Source organism: Musca autumnalis, unplaced genomic scaffold (assembly GCF_047663935.1).
Source record: "Musca autumnalis isolate F117 unplaced genomic scaffold, ASM4766393v1 scaffold_5, whole genome shotgun sequence".
NCBI classification, from domain to species: Eukaryota; Metazoa; Arthropoda; class Insecta; order Diptera; family Muscidae; genus Musca; species Musca autumnalis.
Window position 1 is genome coordinate 14,125,100 of NW_027412088.1, and position 23,439 is coordinate 14,148,538.

The window sequence follows — 23,439 nt, forward strand, 5'->3', positions numbered from 1 at the left end:
CCTCAAGTAGATGGTCCAGTGAAAATTTGAGAAGGCACTCTGTTGGTGTTTTCAGGTCGGCATTCTGACTGATTTGAATCTTTTTCCAATTTGTATCACATAAATTCGGGGGCCAAACTGGAGCCATATAGCTTACAACAGACCGACCTATCGCGTTATATGTGGTCAACAAGATTTCTTGATCTGCACCCAAATTGCTACCGGCTTGGGACTTGAGGACCTTGTTCCTAATCTTCAGTTTGTCACAGATAGCTGTGGCGTGCGTGCACGACGTGAACGTAGTGTCGAATGTGACCCCTAGAATTTTGGGGCAGTTTGTGGTCGAAAATCTGCTACCGTCGACCACGAAATTCACTGTGGGGAACAGAGTGGCCGCAAATTTAGTGGCGGATATCAGCATATTCCTGGCGTGGGAAAAAGTGGTAATAAGGTTAAATAGGAGTTCAGTCTCTCACAGACGCCATATGGGAAGGTACCTGACGCCAGGATCGTACAATCATCCGTTACGGAATACAGAAGAGGTAGAGGTTAAAAAGTTCCGGAGATACCACGACACCTTGTGGAACTCCCTGTTTCACCTCTACGACCGGCCTCACGAGCAAGCAAAGAGAATTTCTCTTTCCACTCACACAATTTAACACAATGGCAACTTTGTTAGCTCAAATTTTTGTTGTTGTATGCCGAGTCAAATTTTGCTCAAATATCGGTTGCTTGTCAGTGTGGTCGTTCATTTTTGCCGCCAGTCATCAGGCAACAACGAACATTTTCATGGATGTTGGACAACCAGTTGACTGAAGCAATCGATATTCTATGAAAAATGACAGTCAAAACTGTTCTTGTGTAAAGAAGATAATTGTGCCATGGAAGGTAATGAATTCATATGTATCCGACTTTTCTAAGTAATCAATCGGGTATGTTCTGAGACACACTTCACGCCTCAAGCATTTTATTCACCCCATTTACGCTTATTTTTCGAGTATTTTATGGACGGACTAGGGTAAGCTCTTCTTTTTAAATACTCTAATGCAGAGCAAGGCAATGTGTCGCACTTAAGCGTAAATTTACTCTCGCTCACCACCAGTTTGGGTCTACACAAGTTGTGAGCGAGAGCAAATGTACGATCACGTGATACACATTGCCTTTCTCTGCTCTAATGAATCTTAGCCCCAAGAAATTCTCAAAAATAGGAGTAAATGGGGTCAACAAAATGCTTGAGAGGTAAAGTTTGTCTCAGAACATATGATGAACAAAACAGTACTCTAGCGCCGATTAGTCTTAATCCAGCCATAATTGACACATGTACAATAAAAAATATACACATTGTTTTATAAATATTTTTAAACAATATGCAACTGCTACTAAAAGTTAAAAAAGTTAAGAAAAACCAACAAAAATGCAGTGTGAAATATTTAAGAGAAAATGTATCAGATTATCTTTGTGCATCCCTGTACTGAAACCATCATATGGGTTTTCTGAGAAATGATTAGATGAAAGTAAAAAGGACAATGAAAACATGAATATAAATTTCTTGTCTTTGAAGATCACACCTAAAATCATCTGCCTGTACTTTCGACTAAAGTTCTAGAAAAAGGAACGAAAAGGACATGGCAAGAAAGGAGTTAGGAGAACGAAATGTTCTACAAAAATTTTGTAATTTTACCGTTACGTTTTTCCTCTTGTTTATCTGATTTCCTTCATTTGATAAAACAAAAATATTAACAACAGTAAATTTCTTTTTTTACATAAGTACATAAATATTTTATTTTATTTATTATTGTTTTTAAAATATAATGCTCATGTATCTGAATAATACAAAAAAGATACAACTTAGATAATAGTGTTACACAAATATTAAACAAAATGCATATTTTGAATTACCATACCATGTGGGATTATGTTAAGGATAGACTATAAAAATATAAACTGGGCTTGGTAAAACGAAAGCGTAAAATCGACAGTAACGCTACTTCTTTTCATTTTCTTCTAGAGTTTTATGTTGCGAACTATAAATTTTCAAATCCATATTGGCAAGCAAAACAAAAATACATATAACCATAATACATATAACCAAGGCGAATTTTATTTCTTACACCATGCATATAACCTTACTAACTCTCATAGCAGAGGTTGTACGATGTACGATTCAAAAGACGATTAATTTATGATATTTAGAATATCATGACAAAAAACGATTTGTGAAAGGATATCATTACGACGACGAATACTACTCGTTACATTTATAAAAATAGTGTTTTTTAATACTAAACATATCAACATGTATTTTGAAACAACGATAACTTGGTTACGAATAGAGACGAACTCGTGTTAACATTGAACAGGTTTGTGACATTGCGATTTCATGTCGAGACGACAACGACGCCAACATGCGTTGCGGGTTTGTGAAATTTATTGCGGAGGTCCCCATGCTCTTAATAATGTTAAGGCCTTGTTGAAATAGGCACACCATTCTTCGCGTTCTTCCTTGGTGTCAGCCGACAGCAGATATCTGACAGTTGTGGTACGACCATTTGGCACAATGACCAATGATTCGTGGTCTGTTTCACGGGCTGGTCTCTGGCACTCCAAAAGCATGGTATTCAAACGAGCACAGATATCCCGGGGAGCTGTATTGACTTTTTGTGATGAACATGTGTACAAATCAATCGAACCCATGGGAGCCTTTTTCTTTTCATCATCGGGATATTTCCAATAATTCAACATGGTACCATTCAAATGGCACCAACGTCTGTGCCAAGCTCCAAAACCAGAAATATCCTCAAACATTGTAAGGAAACCTTTGTATTCCACAGAGACAGACAGCTCACAGTTGACCTTCATGTGAACCACACCTTCGAGGGGACTTACACCCAACACCTGGGTTAGAGTCCATGTTGTCCTTTGTATTTCTCTCAATGAGAATATGGCAAAACCATATTGTACCAAGGCAGGGGTGCGTACAGCATGTGGACCGGCAGGACTCTGAACTGGTGGCATAATCAAACGATTATCAGATCCCTTCTTTTTGGGTGTTTTTGCACCAGATTTCTTATTCAAATTTATGTGATATTTAACTTCATGGGGTAAAACTTCTCGCTGGGCCGTCATGCCATAAATTTCTAAGGTTACTCTAAAATCGGCATAAACATTATTCAATTGTAAGACATCGGGGAATTTTACGGCCAAAAGACCGGGAAGTGTGGGAACAGTCTTTGTTGCCAAAACATGTTCATTATATTTGAGCAGGCAAACCAGATGATGGCCGGAAATAGTTTCAGCAGCTAATTTGCGTATGTAATCTTGTCTCAAGGGAATGGTAATTTCCTTGACGGTAAGGCGGCCCTTTTCACGGGGTGCTCCCAGGGGCCGTAATGTTTTCTCAACACGTAAACGTTGTACCTCATCCAAACAGGCTTGGCGACGATGGGCTGAAATTAGAAACAAGAAATAATTGTTTATTTCAGAAATTATTCAGAAAATGAGTTTCATGATTTTTACTCACTTGCCACCAAGAGATGCCGTTCACCCTCCACGGATTCTGTGGAACCAGAAAACTCAATTGTAGCTGCACACAAATTCAAAGCCTGGCTGGTTTGGGCTATAACTTGTTGTTGCTTACAAACTTCTTCCAAAAGTTTCTTAATTTTTTCTTGTACCAAATGTGAATCATCCTGTTCCGCTTCCGACTGGCTTTCTTCATCACTTTCTTCGGCGGGTTCATGTACAAAATGTACCTGTTCTCCAACACCTTTAGTTTCCAATTTTTCCATGGCTGAGCGTAAAACTTGCTGTTCGCGACATATTTTGCGTATCGGTGTTGAATTGGCACTCTGCAGAAAAAAAGAGGGGAGGAATATTTAACGTTAATGGGATTGTTGAAAATCAGAGACTAATGAATCGTATTAGACATAGATTTGCTCTCAACATTTATCTTCGAATTTTCGAAAATTGGTTGATGGTGTTAGTAGTTTTATTTATAGTTCCTATAGATTTTAAACTATTGAAACAAGTGTCGTTTAGCGGCACCTCTCGGATCGGGTCGAAATTTTTACCATAGGTAGCCCTTGGGACCCTGATTCAAACGATATATAATCTTCCCGAGATATGGGTCTTGACATTTCGGAGATTTCGTACTTGTAACACCTTTATGTTGTTTATGGGTACCTCTGGGATCGGCCTGAAATATTTACGGTAGATAGCCCTTGGCACACTGAACACAACGATATATAGCTTTCCGTGGGGAAGTCCGTACTTCCCGAGATAAGGGTCTTGACTTTTTTACTTTTATCACCATTATTTTTAAAACCTATGCAATATGGGTTTCGTTTTAAAGCTCACGAATAATAAATAAAGTGGGCTACGCCATCAAAACTCTCTTTTAAATTGAAAGTGTTCTTAAGTAGACGGCCTTCGGTCGGGTATTTAAGACTTTCTCCTATGGACAGGGACAAAAGTGGGCTACGCGATCAAAACTCTCTTTTAAATTGAAAGTGTTCTTAAGTAGCCGGCCTTCGGCCGGGTATCTAAGACTTTCTCCTACGGATAGGGACAAAAGTGGGCTACTCGATCAAAACTCTCTTTAAATTGAAAGTGTTCTTAAGACCTATAGGTCTCGTGCATAAAATTACTCTCCATAAGCTTTAAAACGATGCCCATATTGCTCACGTTAGAATTGTAAAATGTCAAGACCCATGTCTCAGGAAAGATGGACTTCCCCCGGAAAATTATATATCGTTGTATTCAGGATGCCAAGGGCTGTCTACTGTAAAAATTTTAGACCGATTCGTGAGGTGCCCATAAACAACCTAAAGGTGTGAAAGTACGAAATTTCCGAAATGTCAAGACCCATATATCGGGGAGTATGGACTTCCCCCCGGAAAGTTATATATCGTTATATTCAGGATGCCAAGGGCTATCTACTGTAAAAATTTCAGCCCGATCCGAGAGGTGCCCCTAAACGACATTTAAGCCAAACTATTTATTCTGATAAAAGACAACATGGGGATAATGTTTGGCCAGATCTACATCCTCATATAAACAAATTCAACAAAATATTGCAATTTACCCCAAAACATTTGGCCTGTTCCCGTACTTTATAAAGTGGTAAAAGTCGTAAAAGTTGTAAAAATCGTAAACAATTTTCATACAAATTTTGTGTACGGGAACGCAAAATGTGTAATGTGTAAAAATTGTAAAAACTTTCTAATTCTGGAACAGAGCTATTGTACAATTGAGTGAAAAGATTAAGCAATTTCCGTAGGGCGCCACCTACAAAAAAAATGCACACTACAATCTCGTTGTCTATACGCATCATTAGCCTATGTGGTGGGTTTTGTGTTGTGAGGTGAAATTGTACGATAAGCTAAGATAAAAACCACAATTTTATTAACAGGGTGAGTAAGTTGGAAAACAATTGGGGTGAAGTTGAATTTTTAAACAAATTCATGAACCAAACAAAGAAGGTAAAAATGAGGTGAAAAGTGGAATGGGAACAGAAAATATACATAAACGATGCTTCGTTCCAGAATTCTACTATTTTCGTCAGTTTGCAACTTTTTGCCGTTGTATGGGGCAATGTAAATATTTCGAATATGGTGATTTCGGTCCACCTAAAAGTCAAAATTCCAAATTACAGACTATTCGGTTGGAGAAATATGGCTCAAATACCCTAAATCGGCAGGGCGAAATATAACGGGACTAAACGAAAAGATGCACCTAACATTTTCTAGTTGGTTATTATAAAATGATGTTAAAGTCTGTGACTATCTTTGTGGGTAGGTAGACAAGGTGGGGTCTTAAAACCAGCAAATCATTTAAAATGATTTAATCCGATGCCCCTAAAGTTTAGTTTGATGTTTGAGAAGTTACAAAATGTGTTCCGACACTAATGGGTATCACGACAATGCGACGTTAAAAGTTAATAAAATGAATAAGTAGCAAACTGTAAATCACAGTGCACGAACCTAGAAGTCAAAGAATTCCCCCCAGCATGCGACCACATTAGACATTGGTACTTTTCGGGGTCCATATCTCAAGAAGTGTTGGCTTTTCCCAACAAAAAATTGTATAAATTATGTTTAACGCTATTAAAATTTCAACAAGATCCGAAAAATGGACGTAAACTTTAAACTTTTGCTGAGGAGGTATCTAATGTATCGACACAGTCCGACTTGTCTGGATCTAGTTTTGGGAGACATTCCTTTCGATATTTATACCCTCAGCCTTTAGGCTAGAAAGGGTATATACACTTTCATACGGGCAAAATGTGCCTCATCGAAATAATGGTTTTAGACCCCAAGTATGTTTGGACGAAATGTGTTTCAGACAATTTGGAGTTGATTTAGCAATGTCCGTCCGTCTGGCTGGCTGGTGCGCACGATAACTCTCGAACGGATGAACCGATACGGTTAAAATTTTGGCTTTCGTAATATTTTGTCCAAACTTAGTTTAAGTTCGAAGATGAGCAATATCGTTCCACTCCTTCCGGTACCTCCCCCATAAAAGTTGCAAAATGTTCGGAAAATTTGTGGGCACGATAACTCTTGAAGGGAGTAACCGATTTGGTCCATACTTTGCACATCGTGAAATTTCTACCAGACTTAGATGAGGTTCCAATATGGACTCAATCGGCCCACTCCTTCGGGTACCTCCCACACAAAATTTCGGATAAGTTCAGTTTAGGACCTGCTCTCGAATCGCTTTGATTTTTGTTACAGCAACTTGTATTCACTTCTCCCCATACGACGGTACAAGTTTCATCAGGGGCAAGTCCATACTTCCTGAGAAAATGACCGGAAAGGTGCAAAAAGACCCTATGACACCTTGTGTAGTGGTTGGAGCGCAAGATATGATAACATAGTTTAAATTCAAAGATAGGCTATATCGCTTCACTCCTTCAGTTACCTCCCCCACAAAACTTCAAAAATGTTCGGAAAAATTTTTGCGCACGATAACTCTTGAAGGGAGTGACCGATGTAATCTATACTTAGCACATCCTGATATATATACCAAATATAGATCAGGTTCGAATATGGACTATATTTTGCTACTCCTTCTGGTACCTCTCACACAAAATTTCGGATAAGTTTACTTTAAGACCTGATCTCGAATCACTTTGATTTTTGTTGAAGCGATTTGCACTCGCTACCTCCATTAGGACGGTGAAAGTTTTTTCAGGGGCAAGTACAGCTGTGTTCAAAATAATAAGAGTGCCCATACACACCGAGTGAATGGTCATATAAACATGGTTATACTTCTCTATTTTGGCCAAATTTGTAGTTGTTTAAAATTGTTAACATCCCAACTGTTAATTCATTAACAGAAATGTGGCAAGTTGTTTTAAATTATTTATTGTTTACACCAACATTATAAATCGCCTTCAAATTTTTTGTTCAAAAAAATAGGAGTGTGGAAGAAAAAGGACAATAAAAATATTTTTATTTGAGTTCAGGACCAAACTTGTGAATATTTTAGTTGTTAGTAGTGAATTTAATAGATTTGAAAGCTGTTTGAAAACAAAAAAGGTCTCTGGATGTGCCCATAAACAGGATATTGTCCATGCAGCTATTTTCCCATAATTTGAGTATTTATTGGGAAATCGATGGATATTATAAACAAAACCTTTATTGATTAGAGTTGTTTAACACTCTAGCTGTTACTTCGAACAATACATAATGATTGGTTCCCCATAAATTTGTGTATTTTGATCCTTGAGCGAAGTTTTAACCAGTTACCATTAGACCTTTATGTAAGGATCGACCAAAAAAGCGTATCTATAAGGCATTAATTCCTCGACCAAATAATGTTTTGAGGCCCTTAGCATCTTAACTACACTCAGAACAATTATTTTGTTTATATTTGAAAAATTGGATGATTGGCAGATATGAGCCATTTTTCTAGACGTTTTGTTAAAAAGCTAATTTTAAGGAAATACTTCTGAAGTTGCCCTACGAATATGTTTATTAGGTTTTGCATCGTGTAAAACTCAATTTTCTATGAGAACTAATCTAAATTAAGTACTTTTGAACGAAAAACGTGAATTTATGTAGAAAAATATAGTACGGTGTATGCCAACCATAGAGTAGTCAAAGCCGGATTATCACATAATGTGTAAAACAAATTTGAACCGTTCACGCTTTAAAAAATTTTTGGAATAGAAGTGAATTTGATTGTGTACATAAAGCTAACATCCTGAGGACCTCATAATTTTATTTGGTCGAGGAATAAATTACTTGTAAAAGCGCTGTTTTGGCCGATCCTTTCATATAGGATTAATGAAAACTGGCTAAAATTTGGTTCATTGTTCAAAATACACCAATTTATGGGATACCAATCATTATGATTTGTTTGAGGTAACAGTCAGAGTGTTAAACAACTCTAATCAGTAAAGGTTTTGTTTATAAAATCCACTGAATTCCCCATTAAGTGCTTAATTTATTGGAAAAGTCGCCAGAAGGACAATAGCCTGTTTTTGGATACTACCAAAGGACTTTTGTTTTCAGAAAAAAATCAAATATGTTGTATTTAGTACTATCAACTAAAATATTTACAATTTTGGTCGTAAATTCAACTAAAAATATTTTATTGTACTTTTTCTTCCACACTCCTATTTTTTTGAACAAAAAATTTTAAGACGATTTATAATGTTGGTGTAAACAGTAATTAATTTAATACAAATTGCCACATTTCTGTAATGAAATAACAGTTGGAATGTCAACAATGCTAACCAAATACAAAATAAGCCAAAATGGAGAAGTTTAGTCATGTTTTTTGGGCCATTCGCTTTAGTGTATGGGCACTCCTATTATTTTGAACGCAACTGTACATATTTCTTAGGAAAACAGCCCGAAAAGTGTAAAAAATCCCTATGTCACCATATGTGGCTGTCGGAGAGCACGATAACTCTCGAACTGTTCAACCGATTTGGTCCAACATTTGGTCTTCGTCATATTATATCCAAACTTAGTTTCATGGTGCAATATCGGTCCACAACTTCCGGTACTTCTCCCCAATATTTAAAAAATGTCACTAAAATGCTAGGACAATATCACTTGAATGGGGAAACCAATTTGGTCCAAACTTTGGATCTCCTAATATTTTGTCAAAATTTAGTTTAACTTCTAAAATGGTCCATATCGGTCCTCCCTAAAGGTACCTCCCCCACAAAGGTTCAACATTTGTGTCTTACTGCAGTTAATTCCTAATCCACATTTTTGGCGGTAAGTTCATATGTCCAAAAAGGGCCACAAAATTCTGAAGAGACCTTAAATACATTCGACCTGTCCGTAGGTGAAAGTTTCACTTCACATTGGCTGAGGGTATATATCTGTCGGCAAAGCCGACTGACTCTTTTTTACTTGTTATTGTGCCAACCAGCCAATTTATTTGGTCACCGTAGGAGGTTTTAGAAGTTTTGGACCATTATGTCAGGAAGCAAGGGCTAGCACAAGCAAATAATTGTATCGTAATCAGAGTCACAACGACAACCTTCGATAAACATTTCAAAACAATCCTCGAGAGCAGACCTTAAAACTGCATTTAAGCGAAACTCTTGAGCTTTTGTGAAAAGGTACTGGAAGGAGTAGACCGATATAGTCCATTTTCAAAATTTATATATATTTAAGACAAATGCCAGGATGAGGAAAGTTTGAATCAGTTGTGTCCACCAGCCATTTTAATTGGTCACGGCAGGATTTTTTAATCTTTTGGATCATTACGTCTGGAAACACGGATTTGCCTATCGCTGTAAAAAGGCCTTCCGGAAAATCTTCAAAACGATCCTCTAACAAAGGGCCCTTAAACTGCACTTTAGTTGAAAATTTGAAATTTTTTGAAGCAGATATTTGAAGGAGTGCTTACTTGAATGTATTTTCACGATGTGCAGAGTTTCGGCCAAATCTATTCATAAGTTATGGTGATCTTCGGATCTTTTAGTTGATTCCGGAATGATTGAACCGTTATCTCAGGAAGTGTGGACTTGCCCCCGAAAATAGTTGTATCCATTAGGTGAAAAAATTCAATGCGATCTGAGGCAGGGCCGTCAAATTCACTTTTGCAAAAAATTTTGTGTAAGAGGTACCTGAAAGAACTGAACGCACGTTTGGAAGAAATGTTACGATTTGCAAAGTGTAGACCAAATCGGTTGATTTCTTCCAGAGTTCTGTGTGCATTATTTTAATATAATTGTTCCACAAACATCCCTGAAGGGACAAGGGAGACTTCTCTCATATCAATGAGTGCACCCCGATTCATATTAGATCAATGATATGGGACCTATTGTTTATCGCCGAGTCCGAACGGTGTGTCTTAAAACACCACTTTGTAGAGAAGTTTTACATGGCTGAAATACTCAGGAAATGTCGCCAACATTACTGAGGGGTATTATGCCACCGTTGAAAAGTGTTTTGATGTTGCATTTTAGCGAACATTTTTAAACTTTTGCGGGTGAAGAACCGGGAGAAGTTTAACGATATGAACCCTCTTCCAACTTGAACAAAATGTGAAAAAATATTACGATGACTCCATTTTGGACTAAATCGGTCAGCCAGATATACAGACGGACGGATAGGGCAAAATCGACTCAAAATACTCTGAACCATTGTTTCAGTGAGGCATATTTTGGTCGTAGCGTTAGCCTAAAACAGTGTCGCCCAAGAATTTCCATCAATGTTTTAGTATGTGTGTATGTATGAGTGAAGAAAACAACAACCACATGATGTTTATTGTTTGTTTTCATTCATTTACATTGTAAGTGAGAGAGAGAAGCAAATGCAAAAACAACTCAGTGGGCGCCCTCACTATACTGTCTTTGCAAAGAAGGGCGTCCCTGGCCTAAAAGCTGAGGGTATAAGAAACATACCGAACATTTCATAGACAAATGTCGGAGCTAAAGCTTCCACTATTGGATTATGATGACGACGACACAGGGCTAAGGATTATACGCCCCTGATTTTTTAAATTAACCTGTATTCCCTTATTTGGAATCTTCAATCATTTAGAAACCCAGCAGAAATATGCCTTCACAGACATAGGATCCGATTAGTTAGATATCATAATCTGATATAAGCGTTTATGGATTTGAACACTTTTTAGACATTTTAAAATTGCATGTGACATTTTCGACGTTTTTAGCCTTTATGCAGTCAAACACCTAGTTGTTATTGTGTACAACACATAATAATATTGGCTTCCCTTTGCATTTGAAACTCTTCCCAACTTTTTTGGCGCAACTACTTTGATTTTGTAGTGTTGGGCAATCTCGTTCATTGAGCGGATCGATCTTTTTCATTCCGTTCACCAAAAAGATCCGGGTCATTTACTTCGTTCGTTGGGTCTTTTTCGTTCAACAATACATTTGACTGTATTATTTTCTTTTGAAGTCATTCGTTCTCTGCTGCATATGACTCCGTCGTTCTTTTCACCGAATCGTTCTTTTGAAAATGTTCGTTCACGAATGACACAACTGTTGTGTTACTTGCTTGTTTGTGTGCTAATGGGGGTGGTTTTGTTTCTGAACGTAGTGGTGGTGGTTTTGATATGAAAGAACCAGATGAACGAATGATGCAAAAGAAAGATATGACCGAGATGTGCTACTGAATGAGGTGAGTTACTGAGCGAGAGTAGCTCTCTGAATCATTGTTTGTTTTGTGTGGAAATTTGTGCTGCTTCCGCTAACGCAGCGTTTGTTTAGAGCAAAACCAATGCTGCTAATTTTGTAAGCAGCAATGACTCGTCCATCGGGGATCTAAATGAACGATATAAAAGAATGAGCTGGATACGCATCCGTTCGTTCTTTTCACGGAATCGTTCCTTTGAGCCGGTTCGTTCATGAACGACACAACTCTATGATTTTGTGTTGCCTTACTGCAAGTCATAAATCAAAATCTTCTGCATAAACCTTGAGGTTATTGTCTTTGCTATGCCAACCTGACATATGAATTTAAAACTAACTGTTAACACAAAAAAGTTCAAACTTACATTTGCACTTTGTTGACGTCGATAAAAGCTGACAGTGTGCACCAGTGTTACAACATTTTCATTTTCCTTGTTTATGCTTAATTCCGATTTCACTGGATGCATATAGCCTGACGAAATGGCATCTCCGCCACCATTGTCATTAGAGGTTTCGACATTCGTGACAGACTGTTGATCATCAGATTGTTCCTCTTGAATAGTTTGATAGTTGGTTTGTCTGTTAGGGGTGTTTGCCTTGCGGAAACTAAAACTATTTGAGGCAGTTGTTCCTTTGCTCTAAAAATAGAAAACAAAATTAAAAATAATTGAAATCAAATTTCAAATATTCACAAAAATTTGGTTACAACTTACCCCCTTTGATAGTCGACTGTTATTTTCATCATCCTCTTCATCTTGTGTAATATCATCATCGCCATCTTCATTATCCTCCAAGGCTTCATCAAGATAATCATCCATGCCCATTGATTCTTCGGAAGTGTTCAAAGATGAGTCACGGGTGGCATCTTCATAATATTCATTTTTATCGGCATATCTAACTTCCTGTAAGATAAAAACACAAACACACACACAGTGGTTAAGTAAACAAATCTGCAAAAAGGGGTTGTTCCCTCTTTCTTTACTTACCTTGATATTTGTCAATTGTTTGTCATTCTTTTGCACAACTTGCATTATTTCACGTCCTAAACTACCATTGCAAATACCAACACTGCTGTCTTCAGTTTCAGTTTCCATATAACTAATGGGGTGATGATGCACAGGGAGTTTTAACATAACATGGTTAGGAATAAAAAGGGAAAAGGGGAAAACAAAAAATTAAAACCAAACAATTAAAAAAGGGGGACAATCACAAAAGACGTGTAGTTACATTTGTTGGCCCGTTTAAAGGACAAAATAACAAACATTTATTTCAAAATATATGTAAATGTAGATATTTAAAGCTATCAATAAATAGTTTAAATAAATATGTAAATAAATAAATATTTAGTATACTTATAAACTAATTTGGTATATGTATTGGAAAAGCCTGTTTTCTTTGTATATATAACTGGAAAAATACTTGCGCGTATTTTTTAGGTTTCGTTGTTTGACTGACTAATCAAGACATAGACAAAATAATAAAAATGAATAGAATTTTTCTTCGCACCTGTCTTCGTTGTCTTCATCATTTACAGCAGCAGCTGTGGCAGCATCTTGACCCCGCAATGGTTCCAGCGAGGCCCTCATTTCATCGGCCGTACTCAAAGCCGATGCTGTATTGGCATTACAATAATTATTTTCATTATCCGAAAACGATTCGTTTGACTCAAGATCCGACAAGGCGGGGTATAAACGATTGGGTCGCAGCCGTTTACTGTCATCAGTAATGCCATCAATGGCATCACCAGCTGGAAAATAGAAAAGATGTGAAATTTTGTTATAGTATTTGTTTTTATGTAGTATTTGTTTAAAGGCGGCACCACAAAGATTACAAAGGTACTAAAAACTTTGGTGCGAGAGGTGTATGAATCAGTAATCCCCAGAAAGTATTGGATTCCCCTAGCAAAAATATAATGTTGTACTCATGATCTTAGTGATTATCCGCTATTAACATTCCAACATGATCCGAAATGTGGCTTTAAACAGTATTAAAGGACAAAAGTGATGGTCACCGTAGGATTTTTTTAGAGCTTTTGGGCCTTTATGTCAGGAAACATGGACTTGCCCACCAAAAACATTATAGGATTGTAATCAGAATTCCAGGGATTACCTTCAATTTAAATTTCAAAACAATCTTCGAACTGGTCTTAAACTACACTTAAACCCAAGTTTTGAACTTTGGTGAGGAAAGCTGGAGAGGAGCTTCGAACTTTATTAAAGTTACATGTAAATGTTGCACCCATGTCAGTCACTCCTATCGATAGTTATCGTGCTCCAATCAGCCATTTTTGTTGGTCCCGTAGGATTTTAAAGAGCATTTGGACTATAGGTTCAGGGAGCATGAACCGGCCCTCGAAAAACATTATATCGATCTAAGAGAATGGAGAACCCTTCGGAAAGAAATTCAAAACTATACTTGAACAGCCATTAAACTGCGCTTCAGCAAAATTTTAAACTTTTGAGAGGGAGTTATCCGTAGGTGTTGCCCGAAATAGATATTCTTAGAATTTGATGTACCCTCAGCCTATGTGAATTGAAACTTTCATCCACGGACAGATCGAATGTATGTAGAGCAGGGTTTCGGAGTCGAGGTATTTTTGGCTCGACTCCGACTCCGACTCCAGACGAGTTTTTTTCACGACTCCGACTCCGACTCAGACTCCGGGTCGACTCCGAGTGTGAATTCCTGAATTCGTATACCACTAAAAATGAATAAAATGTTCACAATTTTTTATCATTTTCCTATATATTGGCCTATATAGGCTAATGCGTTAGTTTTTCTTTATATATTCATTGGAAAGGGCATTCACTGGAATGCATTCGAATATTACATTGAAAAATAGCAAAGTTAGAAAGGTTTTGTCGGTTTTCCTTTTTTTGCAAGAGTATATTCTGGACGGAATTCTTCCGCGTGAGAAAATCTTTAAACTTTCAAAATATCTGAAAATGGAGGGGCAATACAAATCATAAGGACTACATGCAATAAAAATTATAAACAATTCATGACCGAGTTTCAGAATGGATGTAAGCCAACATTTTAGTGTGCTTAGCCTTAAAAGGAGACCCCCATTATAAAGCTCAATAAAAGCCATTTTTCATGATTTTTTTTTATTTATTTATTTATTTTTTTTTTTGAAAAAACTACGTAACTTTTTGACAGATTTCTTTCTTCATCTAAAATAGAATAATATTACGAAGTTCTGAGTCCGTCTACGAATCCCTGTTTTTATTAAAACATTTTGCGGTGCCAATTCTAGCTTGAAAACGGTTTATTATATATTTTTGAGGCCGATTTCGAGAAAAACACCGTTTATATGCCTCATACAAAATAAAATAAATTGTTCCCATCCAACGCTCATACTAAGGCAATATTGTTCCAATCGGCTTAAAAATTTGAAATTTATAAGTAGGGATCACCCCTTAAACTAAAATTCAGCTCTTGCATTTTAAGCGTTGGTGTGTTGTGGATATTTTATTGAAATATTTGTGTACACCATCCAGCACGAAGGCAGATGGATGTTTTCTGGAACTGAAAAATTCGCACACGATGAGATTTCGTGCATCAAAATATTCTACAAAAATGTTGCTAGGAAAATTTTATGTAGGACGAGAAATCGATATTGTCATGTTTTCATTGTCCTTTATCACTTTTACCCGATCCTTTCTTACGAAAATTTTATGATTATGTATTTAATTGAATTTCGTGCATGCTGGCGGGCGGATCCGGTTATTTGAATGTCTGCATCTAAAGCCCTCATTGAGTATATAATGAATCCTAGAAGAAAGATTAGCCGTTTGTCAGACTTCTGAGTTATGGCGAGATGAATCTGTCGTTGACCAACAACGAATTTATGATGCTCTAATTCAGAGGCGTAACCATCCGAATTTCATATATAGTTAATAGATTTAGCGAAATTTACCGAAATACATAATCATACGGTTTTTTTGAGAAAGTAACGAGTAAAACTGATAAAGGGCTTTGAAAACGTGACAATATCGATTTTTTGGATAAGGGAAACGTTTTTGTAGAAAATTTCATTTTGTTTTACTTTTTGAGTTCAAGAACAAGAAGGACGTGGAAGGAACTGAGCTAGAAGGACAGCATATTCGAGAGAAAGGTTCCTCATTCTATTTAACTGAAAACATGTAATCTAAACATTATGAAACAATATCTCAATGATTGATGGGGGTCGATCAAAAAATTCATTATGTCATAACTGAGAAATTCCAGCTATGAGATCATTCGTGCTTTCTTGACTTCCATTTTGTGTCACGTGGTATTCAGTAAGATTTCCCATAGAGACCATAATGTCTTTAATAGAAGACAAGGATGACTCATCAAAAACAGAAGATGAGAATACCAATAGACCTTTGTGAGAAAACAACTAAGACTTCTGACGAAAGAGGTTAAAAGTCCAATCTAAATTCTATTGTCATAGAACTTTACTCTTGTTTGCAAAACTGCAAGGAATCAATTGGATCAACAAAATAGGGTTGAATAGACTACACTTCAGAAGATAGTAAATACCCTGTGAATGGTCCTTTAACTTAGTATAATATACCGTTTGAATATATGTTTTCTTATACCTTTCTTTTAAAATATATGTGTGATGATTTAAAAAAATGTTCTTGTTCCAAATTGAATGTTATATTTCTATAACGTGGAAAAAATTTTGCCCGGAGTCGGAGTCGAGTTATTTTTTTCGACTCAGACTCCGACTCCGACTCCAGCAAAATGGCTCGACTCCGACTCGTAGACTCCGACTCCGACTCCGACTCCGAAACCCTGATGTAGAGTCTTTTATGAATTTTGTCTATTTTGGAAGTGGACCACTAGTAATTTCAATGGGTCATCGTATAACTTTTGGACCAGTATGCCAGGAAGCATGGACTTGTGCACGAAAACATAATACCGCTGTAAACAGGACCACAACGAACAACATCGGTATACATTTCCAAAGGATCTTCGTACAGACTCTAACATGCACATGGACACAAATGTTGAACTTTTGTGGGGGAGGTATTGTTAGGAGAGGACCGATATGGGCAATTTTAGAAGTTTAACTAAATTTGGACATAATGTTATGAGATCCAAAGTTTGGACCAAATTGGTTCCCCGTTCAAGAGATATCGTGCATACCAGTATAGTGACAGTTTTTAAATATTGGGGGGAAGTACCTGAAGTTGGCGACCGGTATTGCCCATCTTCGCACTGAAACTACGTTTGGATAAAATATGACAAAGGCCAAATTGTGAACCAAATCGGCTGATCAGTTCGAGAGTTATCGTGCTCTCCAGCCACTACATATGGTGCCACAGGGGTTTTTTACACCTTTCGGGCTCTTTTCTCAAGAAGTATGGACTTGCCCCTGAAAAAACTTCGTAATTGAGGCAGCGAATGCAAGTTGCTTCAAAAATTTCAAAATGATTCGAGAGCAGGTCGTAAAGTGAACTTATCCGTGGGAGGTACCCGAAGCAGTGGACAAATACAGTCCATTTTCGAACCTGATATATATATCTGGTAAATATATATGTGTATATATGTGTAAAGTATGGACCAAATCGGTCACTCCCATCTAGAGTTATCGTGCGCACAATTTTTCCGAATGTTTTTGCACTTTTGTGGGGGAGGTACATGAAGGAGTGGAGCCTTCAGGTACCTCTTCGAACTTAAAGTAAGTTTGGACAAAATATTACGAAGAAATATTCGAGAGTTATCTTGCGATCCAACAACTACACACTGTGTCATAGGGCTTTTTTTATACCTTTCAGGCTATTTTCTCACGAAGTATGGACTTTGCCCTGATGAAACTTATACACGTCATATGAGGGGCAGTGAATAGAAGTTGCTACAACAAAAATCGATTCGTGAACAGGTCCTAAACTGAACTTTTCCGAAATTTTGTGTGGGAGGTACCCGAAGGTGTGGACCGATTGAGTCCTGGTAGAAATTTCACGATGTGCAAGGTAACCAAATCGGTTACTTCCTTCAAGGGTTATCATGCGACCAATCTTTTGTGGGGGAGGTACCGGAAGGAGTGGACCGATATAACCCATCTTCAAACTTAAACTAAGTTTGGACAAAATATTACGAAAGGCAAATATTGGACCGAATCGGTTGATCCCCTCAAGACTTATCATGCGCTCCAGCCAGCCAGACAGACGGACGGACATCGCTAAATCAACTCCAAATTGTCTGAAACAAATTTCGTCCAAACATACTTGGGGTCTAAAAACATTATTTCGATGAGGCACATTTTGCCCGTATGAAAGTGTATATACCCTCGTTAGCATAAATGCTGAGGGTATACAAATATTACGAGGTGTAACGTTTGGAAAAAATCTGTTTATCCGTCTGAGAGTAATCGTTCGTAGTAGGTCGACTCCAAATTGTCTGAAACGGATTTCGTCCAAACAGACTTGGGTTCTAAAACCTCGTTAGCCTAAAATCTGAGAGTATAAAAACTGTTGATGTTTTGAAAAGAGGAATACTGTTAATTGGGGAGCACCTTTAGACTTCGATAATCTTGAAACTTTTTCATTAAATGGGTGGCGGTTATAAAAAGGTAGTCAATCAGAAGGATCTCCTTGGATTCTATGGTTTTCAAGCCAATTTAAGGGCATTTCTTGTTACTCATGGTAGTCGGTTCACAGACCTGTTTTTATGTGTCTTTTCTCATATATACCGGCGATGATGTAACCCTCCTGGACGTCTGCACAGGGCTAAATCGACTCCAAATTGTCTGAAACGGATTTTGTCCAAACAGACTTGGGTTCTAAAACCTCGTTAGACTAAAAGATGAGGGTATAAAAACAGTGGATGTTTTGAGGAATACTGTTAATTGGGGAGCAACTCTTGACCTACATATAATCTTGGAACTTTTTCATTAACTGGGTGGTGGTTATAAAAAAGAAGTCAATCAGAAGGGTCTCCTTGGATTTTATGGTCTTCAAGCCAATTTAAGGGCATTGCTTCTTACTCATGGTAGTCGGTTCACAGACCTGTTTTTATGTATCTTTTCTCATATATACCTGCCTTTAAAAGATGTTGGCGGCGATAATGTAATCCAGGATTTGTGCAGATAAAAGACTTTCTGTTTGGAGAAATTAAAAACGGTTAATTGGTAGGGATTTTTACCGTTGAGTTATCATGTGGAAGACTCCGGTAAATGGGAGCCACCTTTTGAGTTGAATTATCTTTGGCCCAAAAACATCAGACCAATTTCTCGAAATTCTTTTTTAGTTGTTATAGCCTAGAAGATAGGCCAACAGATTTTGATGATAACATTGAAGAGACCGAGCCACTGAAGGCCAACGTAGTTGTGTGCATTTCTGCAATGTTCCTATATTAGTGACATTGTCGTGATATCTACGTTATCAATGGATGAAATGTCTGACTGTGTCATGAATGGGAAACAACATGGAGATAGGGATGGTCGGTTAATTTTGGAAGGTCCTTTTGTTTGTTGTTGTTGTAGCAGCATTAAAACCTACGTAGAGCATAGGTTTGAGGTGCTGGGTTGGCAGCCGCTGGCCGAAACACTATGGTTCCGGGTCAATCCGGTACGAAAGAACCCGCTGCCGTGGGATTGGGTCCCTTTGGTTGGATTATCTTTGTGAACTGGCTACTGAGAGAGGTTTTTTCTTCTTCATTTAAAATTTCTTCATTCAATAACCTAGGAATTCAAAGGGGAAAATTATTACCTAAGCTCCCCGTTAAGATTCTTCTCTCTGTCTAGTCATCAAAAATGTTTCTTTACAAAAGCCACGAATTCCAGTTCCAATCGGTTATGATGGACACATCTGTCCCCAAAACAAAATTTCTACAAAATTCCAACTTACGTGATCTCCTTTTTGAAGACTGCTGTTGACTGGCAGTTGGCATGGGGGGAGGTGGTGGTGGGGGTGTTGCCTGTGGCCTTGTCGATGATGCTGATGTTATTAGTGAAGCAGCAGCTGCCTTAACCTGGGCTTGTTGGGCTAATTCCTTTAATTCCTGATCCTTTGTTGAGGTATGTTGTTGTTGCTGCTGTTGTTGTGCGAAAATCTCTTTTTGTTTATTAAAACGATTGGCCAGCACTTGCATATCTTCTTCACGTTGTTTACGTATGTCTTCTTTAATCTTATTCTCTGATTGTGTAGAGCCGAAAATAGCGGCTACCTTGTCACGCAATTTGCTTTCTGTTTTAGTTTTAACTAACACTGGTGCAGGAGGTTGAACATTCGTTGTTGTTGTTGATGTTGCATTGCTGCTATTTACAGCTGTCGAACTAGATGCAACTAAAAATAGAGGTAGTAAAAGTGATTAGCATTAGTAAAGAAGTTCAGGTAGCAAATTCTAAGAAAGGCTAATAAAATCGCGTATTTGTATTAAGGGCTAAATATTCCAAAGATTGGGTATAGTTTGTTATTTGTTATTGTAGGAACTTGCATTATTCCTTAGAAATGTTTTAATGATTTAAATTCCAGGAAAACACTTCAACGAATTTTGAAAACTGTGGCAAGTTTTGTTGAAATTTTGCTATTTTTGTTAATTTACAAATAGTTAATTATTTCTAGGAATTTTTGTTTCCATTAATGAACTTTTTAAGTGCTGAGGGAACTATAGATCTAATGAAAAACTATTTACCTTTCGTTTGTTGTTCCTCCTTTTTGTGGGAATCTTGTAGTATCTTACTTATTGGTGGTGCCATACCAAAAGCAGCCTTGGGAATCAATGCCTCCCCCTTATTCTTTTCAAAAAGTTTCATACGTTCCTTCAACGACAGTTCAGTTGGATCCTTTTGTGGCTTTTGTTGTTGCTGTTGATTGGCCTGAGCTTCAAAAATTGCTGCTCTTCCCGATACAGTTCCTGCCTTGACAGTGGGTATTTTCTTTTCAGCCACTGGAGGTTTCTTTTCTTGACTATTGGCAGCAAGGACATTGAATTTAGTTGTGTCCAATTTACCCACTACACGTTTTTCTTCCTTAGTATTTTCAACTGGTTTACTAACGGTCATAGTTTGTGGTTCTTCTTCCTCCTTCATTTCTTCATCTTGTTTAAAGTCATATAACACCTTAACGGTTGATGACTCTCGTCTTTGAAAACCTTGAGCCTCTAAGGAGTTCAATACCTTAGGATCCCATTTTAACTGCTTGGTTTTTTGTTCCTTTTCCTTGGGAGACTTGGGAGCAAGATTTTTGGGTGATTTTGGAGCTGAATGTTTTGGAGATTTTTGCGCCTTGGGAGATTTGGGTGCTTGTTGCTTGGGCGGTTGTGGTGCCACTTCCTTGGTTGGTGGTGGTGTTTGTTCTTTAGGTGGTTGTGGCGCCTGGCCTTTACCATGAGACGCCTCTGCCCTCAAACGTCCTCTACTTGGTAGGTCTGGTTTTGGTGGAGGTACTTTTGGCAACTCTGTGGTGGGGGTTATTATGTGATGATGTGAGGTATCATCTTCCCATTGGTTGATGGTACTGGCCAAGGCAGCCAATTTACAGAAACGTTGTTTGGGTTTGTGCAATTGATTATCCAAATCGGTTTCGTCTTTATTGTCAGCATGGAAATTGGCTTCGGTGCGATGTATGGGAGATGATAAATCATCTTTGTCAGAATATAAAGCCCCCAATCGTTGAAGACGATTGCGTGAAGTATCACGAATTTTAGCCACCGGCTCATTATTGTTATTGGCAACTGATCGTTGGCTACCCTCAGATGCAATGTTGCCAATTTTTGCCATATGTTTATGGTATTGCTCGTCATCAGTTATCTCCTGTTCTTCAACCTGGACTTGGACCTAAAAGTGAAAGGATAAATATATGTTTTCATACGGGATATTATTAAAATTATTTACTTTTTCTTATGAAAAAAAAACAAAGTTGTCTAAAATAATAGTTTAGTTATTTAAAAATTATTTTTCCCATTAGAAATGTCTTTCAAATATCATTGAGAGGCTTAAAATCACAAAATAACTTCCATTGTTTCCAAGCCCCATCATAAAATCGTTTTCTTCTTTCCTTTTACTTACCTCAACATTTTTATCAGTCATAATATTGATTTCAATGCCCAAATCCATATTTTCCTTGTCAACAGCAGAAAATTGTCTCAAAACTTTACGTGGCGATCCATTTGATGAACGATTTTGGGAATTTGATGCCATTGTTTCCATAGTTTTCTCCACAACATGCAATTTATTTACTGCGCCTCCACCACCACTACTCGTCGTGTTTGTTGAAGAATGCAAGGGCAGCTGTTGTTTTTGTTGCGAAGCCAACGCCATTGCACAAGCGGCGCCGACGCCGCTGCCCATATTGCTGCCTGTACTAATTGTTGAAGCCATTGACGAAGACGAGGTATTTGCATCACCGCAAGGAAATTTACTGGCATCTGTGCTGGAAATGCCCAAGGCACGACTGCGTTGTTCTGCCTTTTCAAGCATGCGCTATGGAGAAAAGGATAAATAGAAAAGGAAATTGTTAAAAACACTGTAAATATTTTCAAGATCAAACATTCCATTATGTATTTAGAACAGCTGCCTCTGCTTCTTCTTCGTACCTGAGTAAAAGGATCCATTTTTCATTTGTTTAATTTGTAGCGAAATTTACACAGCTTTTTGTTTTCAGAATAATTTATAATTTTCCAATTTTTTACACTTTTCACAGTTTTTCTAAAAATATAACTTGTTTAATGTTCTGGAATTCTTTGAATTGACCAGAATATTGTTTTAATTTTTTTCCAGACGCCTCGTTCACAAGCAGACCCTTTTTCCTTTGTAGTTTTAGTTGAATTGGCAATTGGTTGATGCGCGGTTGACTTTTGTTGTAAACAGTTGAAGAAAATTTCAAAAATTTTAATTTCTCCCACAGGCACCAGGCGTCGCTTTTACGGAATGTATTGTGTTAATAAATTTCCGCTTGGCGGCGATCACAGGGTTGTATTTATTTATTACATGAGATATATTGTACGACAAAAGCAATCGGTACATTAAATAGCATTTATATGCTCTGTTCCAGAACCTGGGGCTCAATTCTGTTTCTATGAAAATGTGAAATGAAAACTTTTTGGTCTGTTCCTTTACTTTGAAAAATGGTGGCAAAAAATGGTAAAATTGGTGGGCTGCTATCATATAAATTATATGCTTTTTTAAGTAAGGGAACACTTTGCGGGTAAAAAGTGGTAAAAACTGGTAACCTCTGGCACGTAAAGGAACACGGCTTTTATAAAGGAGAAAACTGTCAAATAAAAAACATTATAACGGCAATATTTTTCATTTCAAATTTTCATAGAACAAGAATTCAGCCCCTGCAATAAGCTACTAGTTTTTACCTACCATAATATTTTTTCGATTATGTTATCGAAAAAAAAATAGTAAAAATTAGTACATTCTTGCAGTACTGGAACAGACCAACACAGTTTGGAAGAGAATTGAATGTCGTGGTCGACGGTAGCAGAATTCCGACCACAAACTGCCCCAAAATTTTAGGGGTCACATTCGACACTAATTTCACGTCGTGCGCTCACGCCACAGCTATCTGCGACAAACTGAAAAGTAGGAACAAGGTCCTCAAGTCCCTAGCCGGCAGTGCTTGGGGTGCAGATAAAGAAACCTTGTTGACCACATATAACGCGATAGGTCGGTCTGTGGTAAGCTATGCGGCGCCAGTCTGGTCCCCGAGATTATGTGATACGAATTGGAAATAGATTCAAACTTGCCAGAATGCCGCCCTGAGAACAGCAACAGGGTGCCTCCTCAAATCTTCAGTGGACCATCTACATGAGTAGGCAAAGATTCTTCCAGTAAAGCAACACAATGAGATGCTTTCGTTGCAGTACCTGCTTGGATGTTACCGTGTGAG

The 23,439-nt window shown here is 37.7% G+C and overlaps 1 protein-coding gene across 2 annotated transcripts in view; it reads right to left on the reverse strand.

Moving 5' to 3' along the window:
- Window positions 1-1,729: 1,729 nt before the first annotated feature.
- The window catches only part of scra (anillin, actin binding protein), a 32,578-nt gene continuing 10,868 nt past the window's right edge, over window positions 1,730-23,439 (reverse strand). Inside the window, exons 2-11 of one of the 2 annotated variants that reach the window (XM_073988512.1) lie at window positions 22,139-22,396; window positions 21,612-22,025; window positions 20,237-21,380; window positions 19,450-19,887; window positions 13,115-13,355; window positions 12,595-12,706; window positions 12,322-12,510; window positions 11,974-12,246; window positions 3,500-3,827; window positions 1,730-3,425 (exon numbers count right to left, since the gene is read on the reverse strand). In XM_073988512.1, the coding sequence (XP_073844613.1) occupies window positions 2,407-3,425; window positions 3,500-3,827; window positions 11,974-12,246; window positions 12,322-12,510; window positions 12,595-12,706; window positions 13,115-13,355; window positions 19,450-19,887; window positions 20,237-21,380; window positions 21,612-22,025; window positions 22,139-22,156 (4,176 nt within the window). In that variant the 5' untranslated portion in view covers window positions 22,157-22,396 and the 3' untranslated portion in view covers window positions 1,730-2,406. Of the gene's footprint in view, window positions 3,426-3,499; window positions 3,828-11,973; window positions 12,247-12,321; window positions 12,511-12,594; window positions 12,707-13,114; window positions 13,356-19,449; window positions 19,888-20,236; window positions 21,381-21,611; window positions 22,026-22,138; window positions 22,600-23,439 lie in introns of those variants that run through there. The other variant, XM_073988511.1, reaches the window with a different exon arrangement.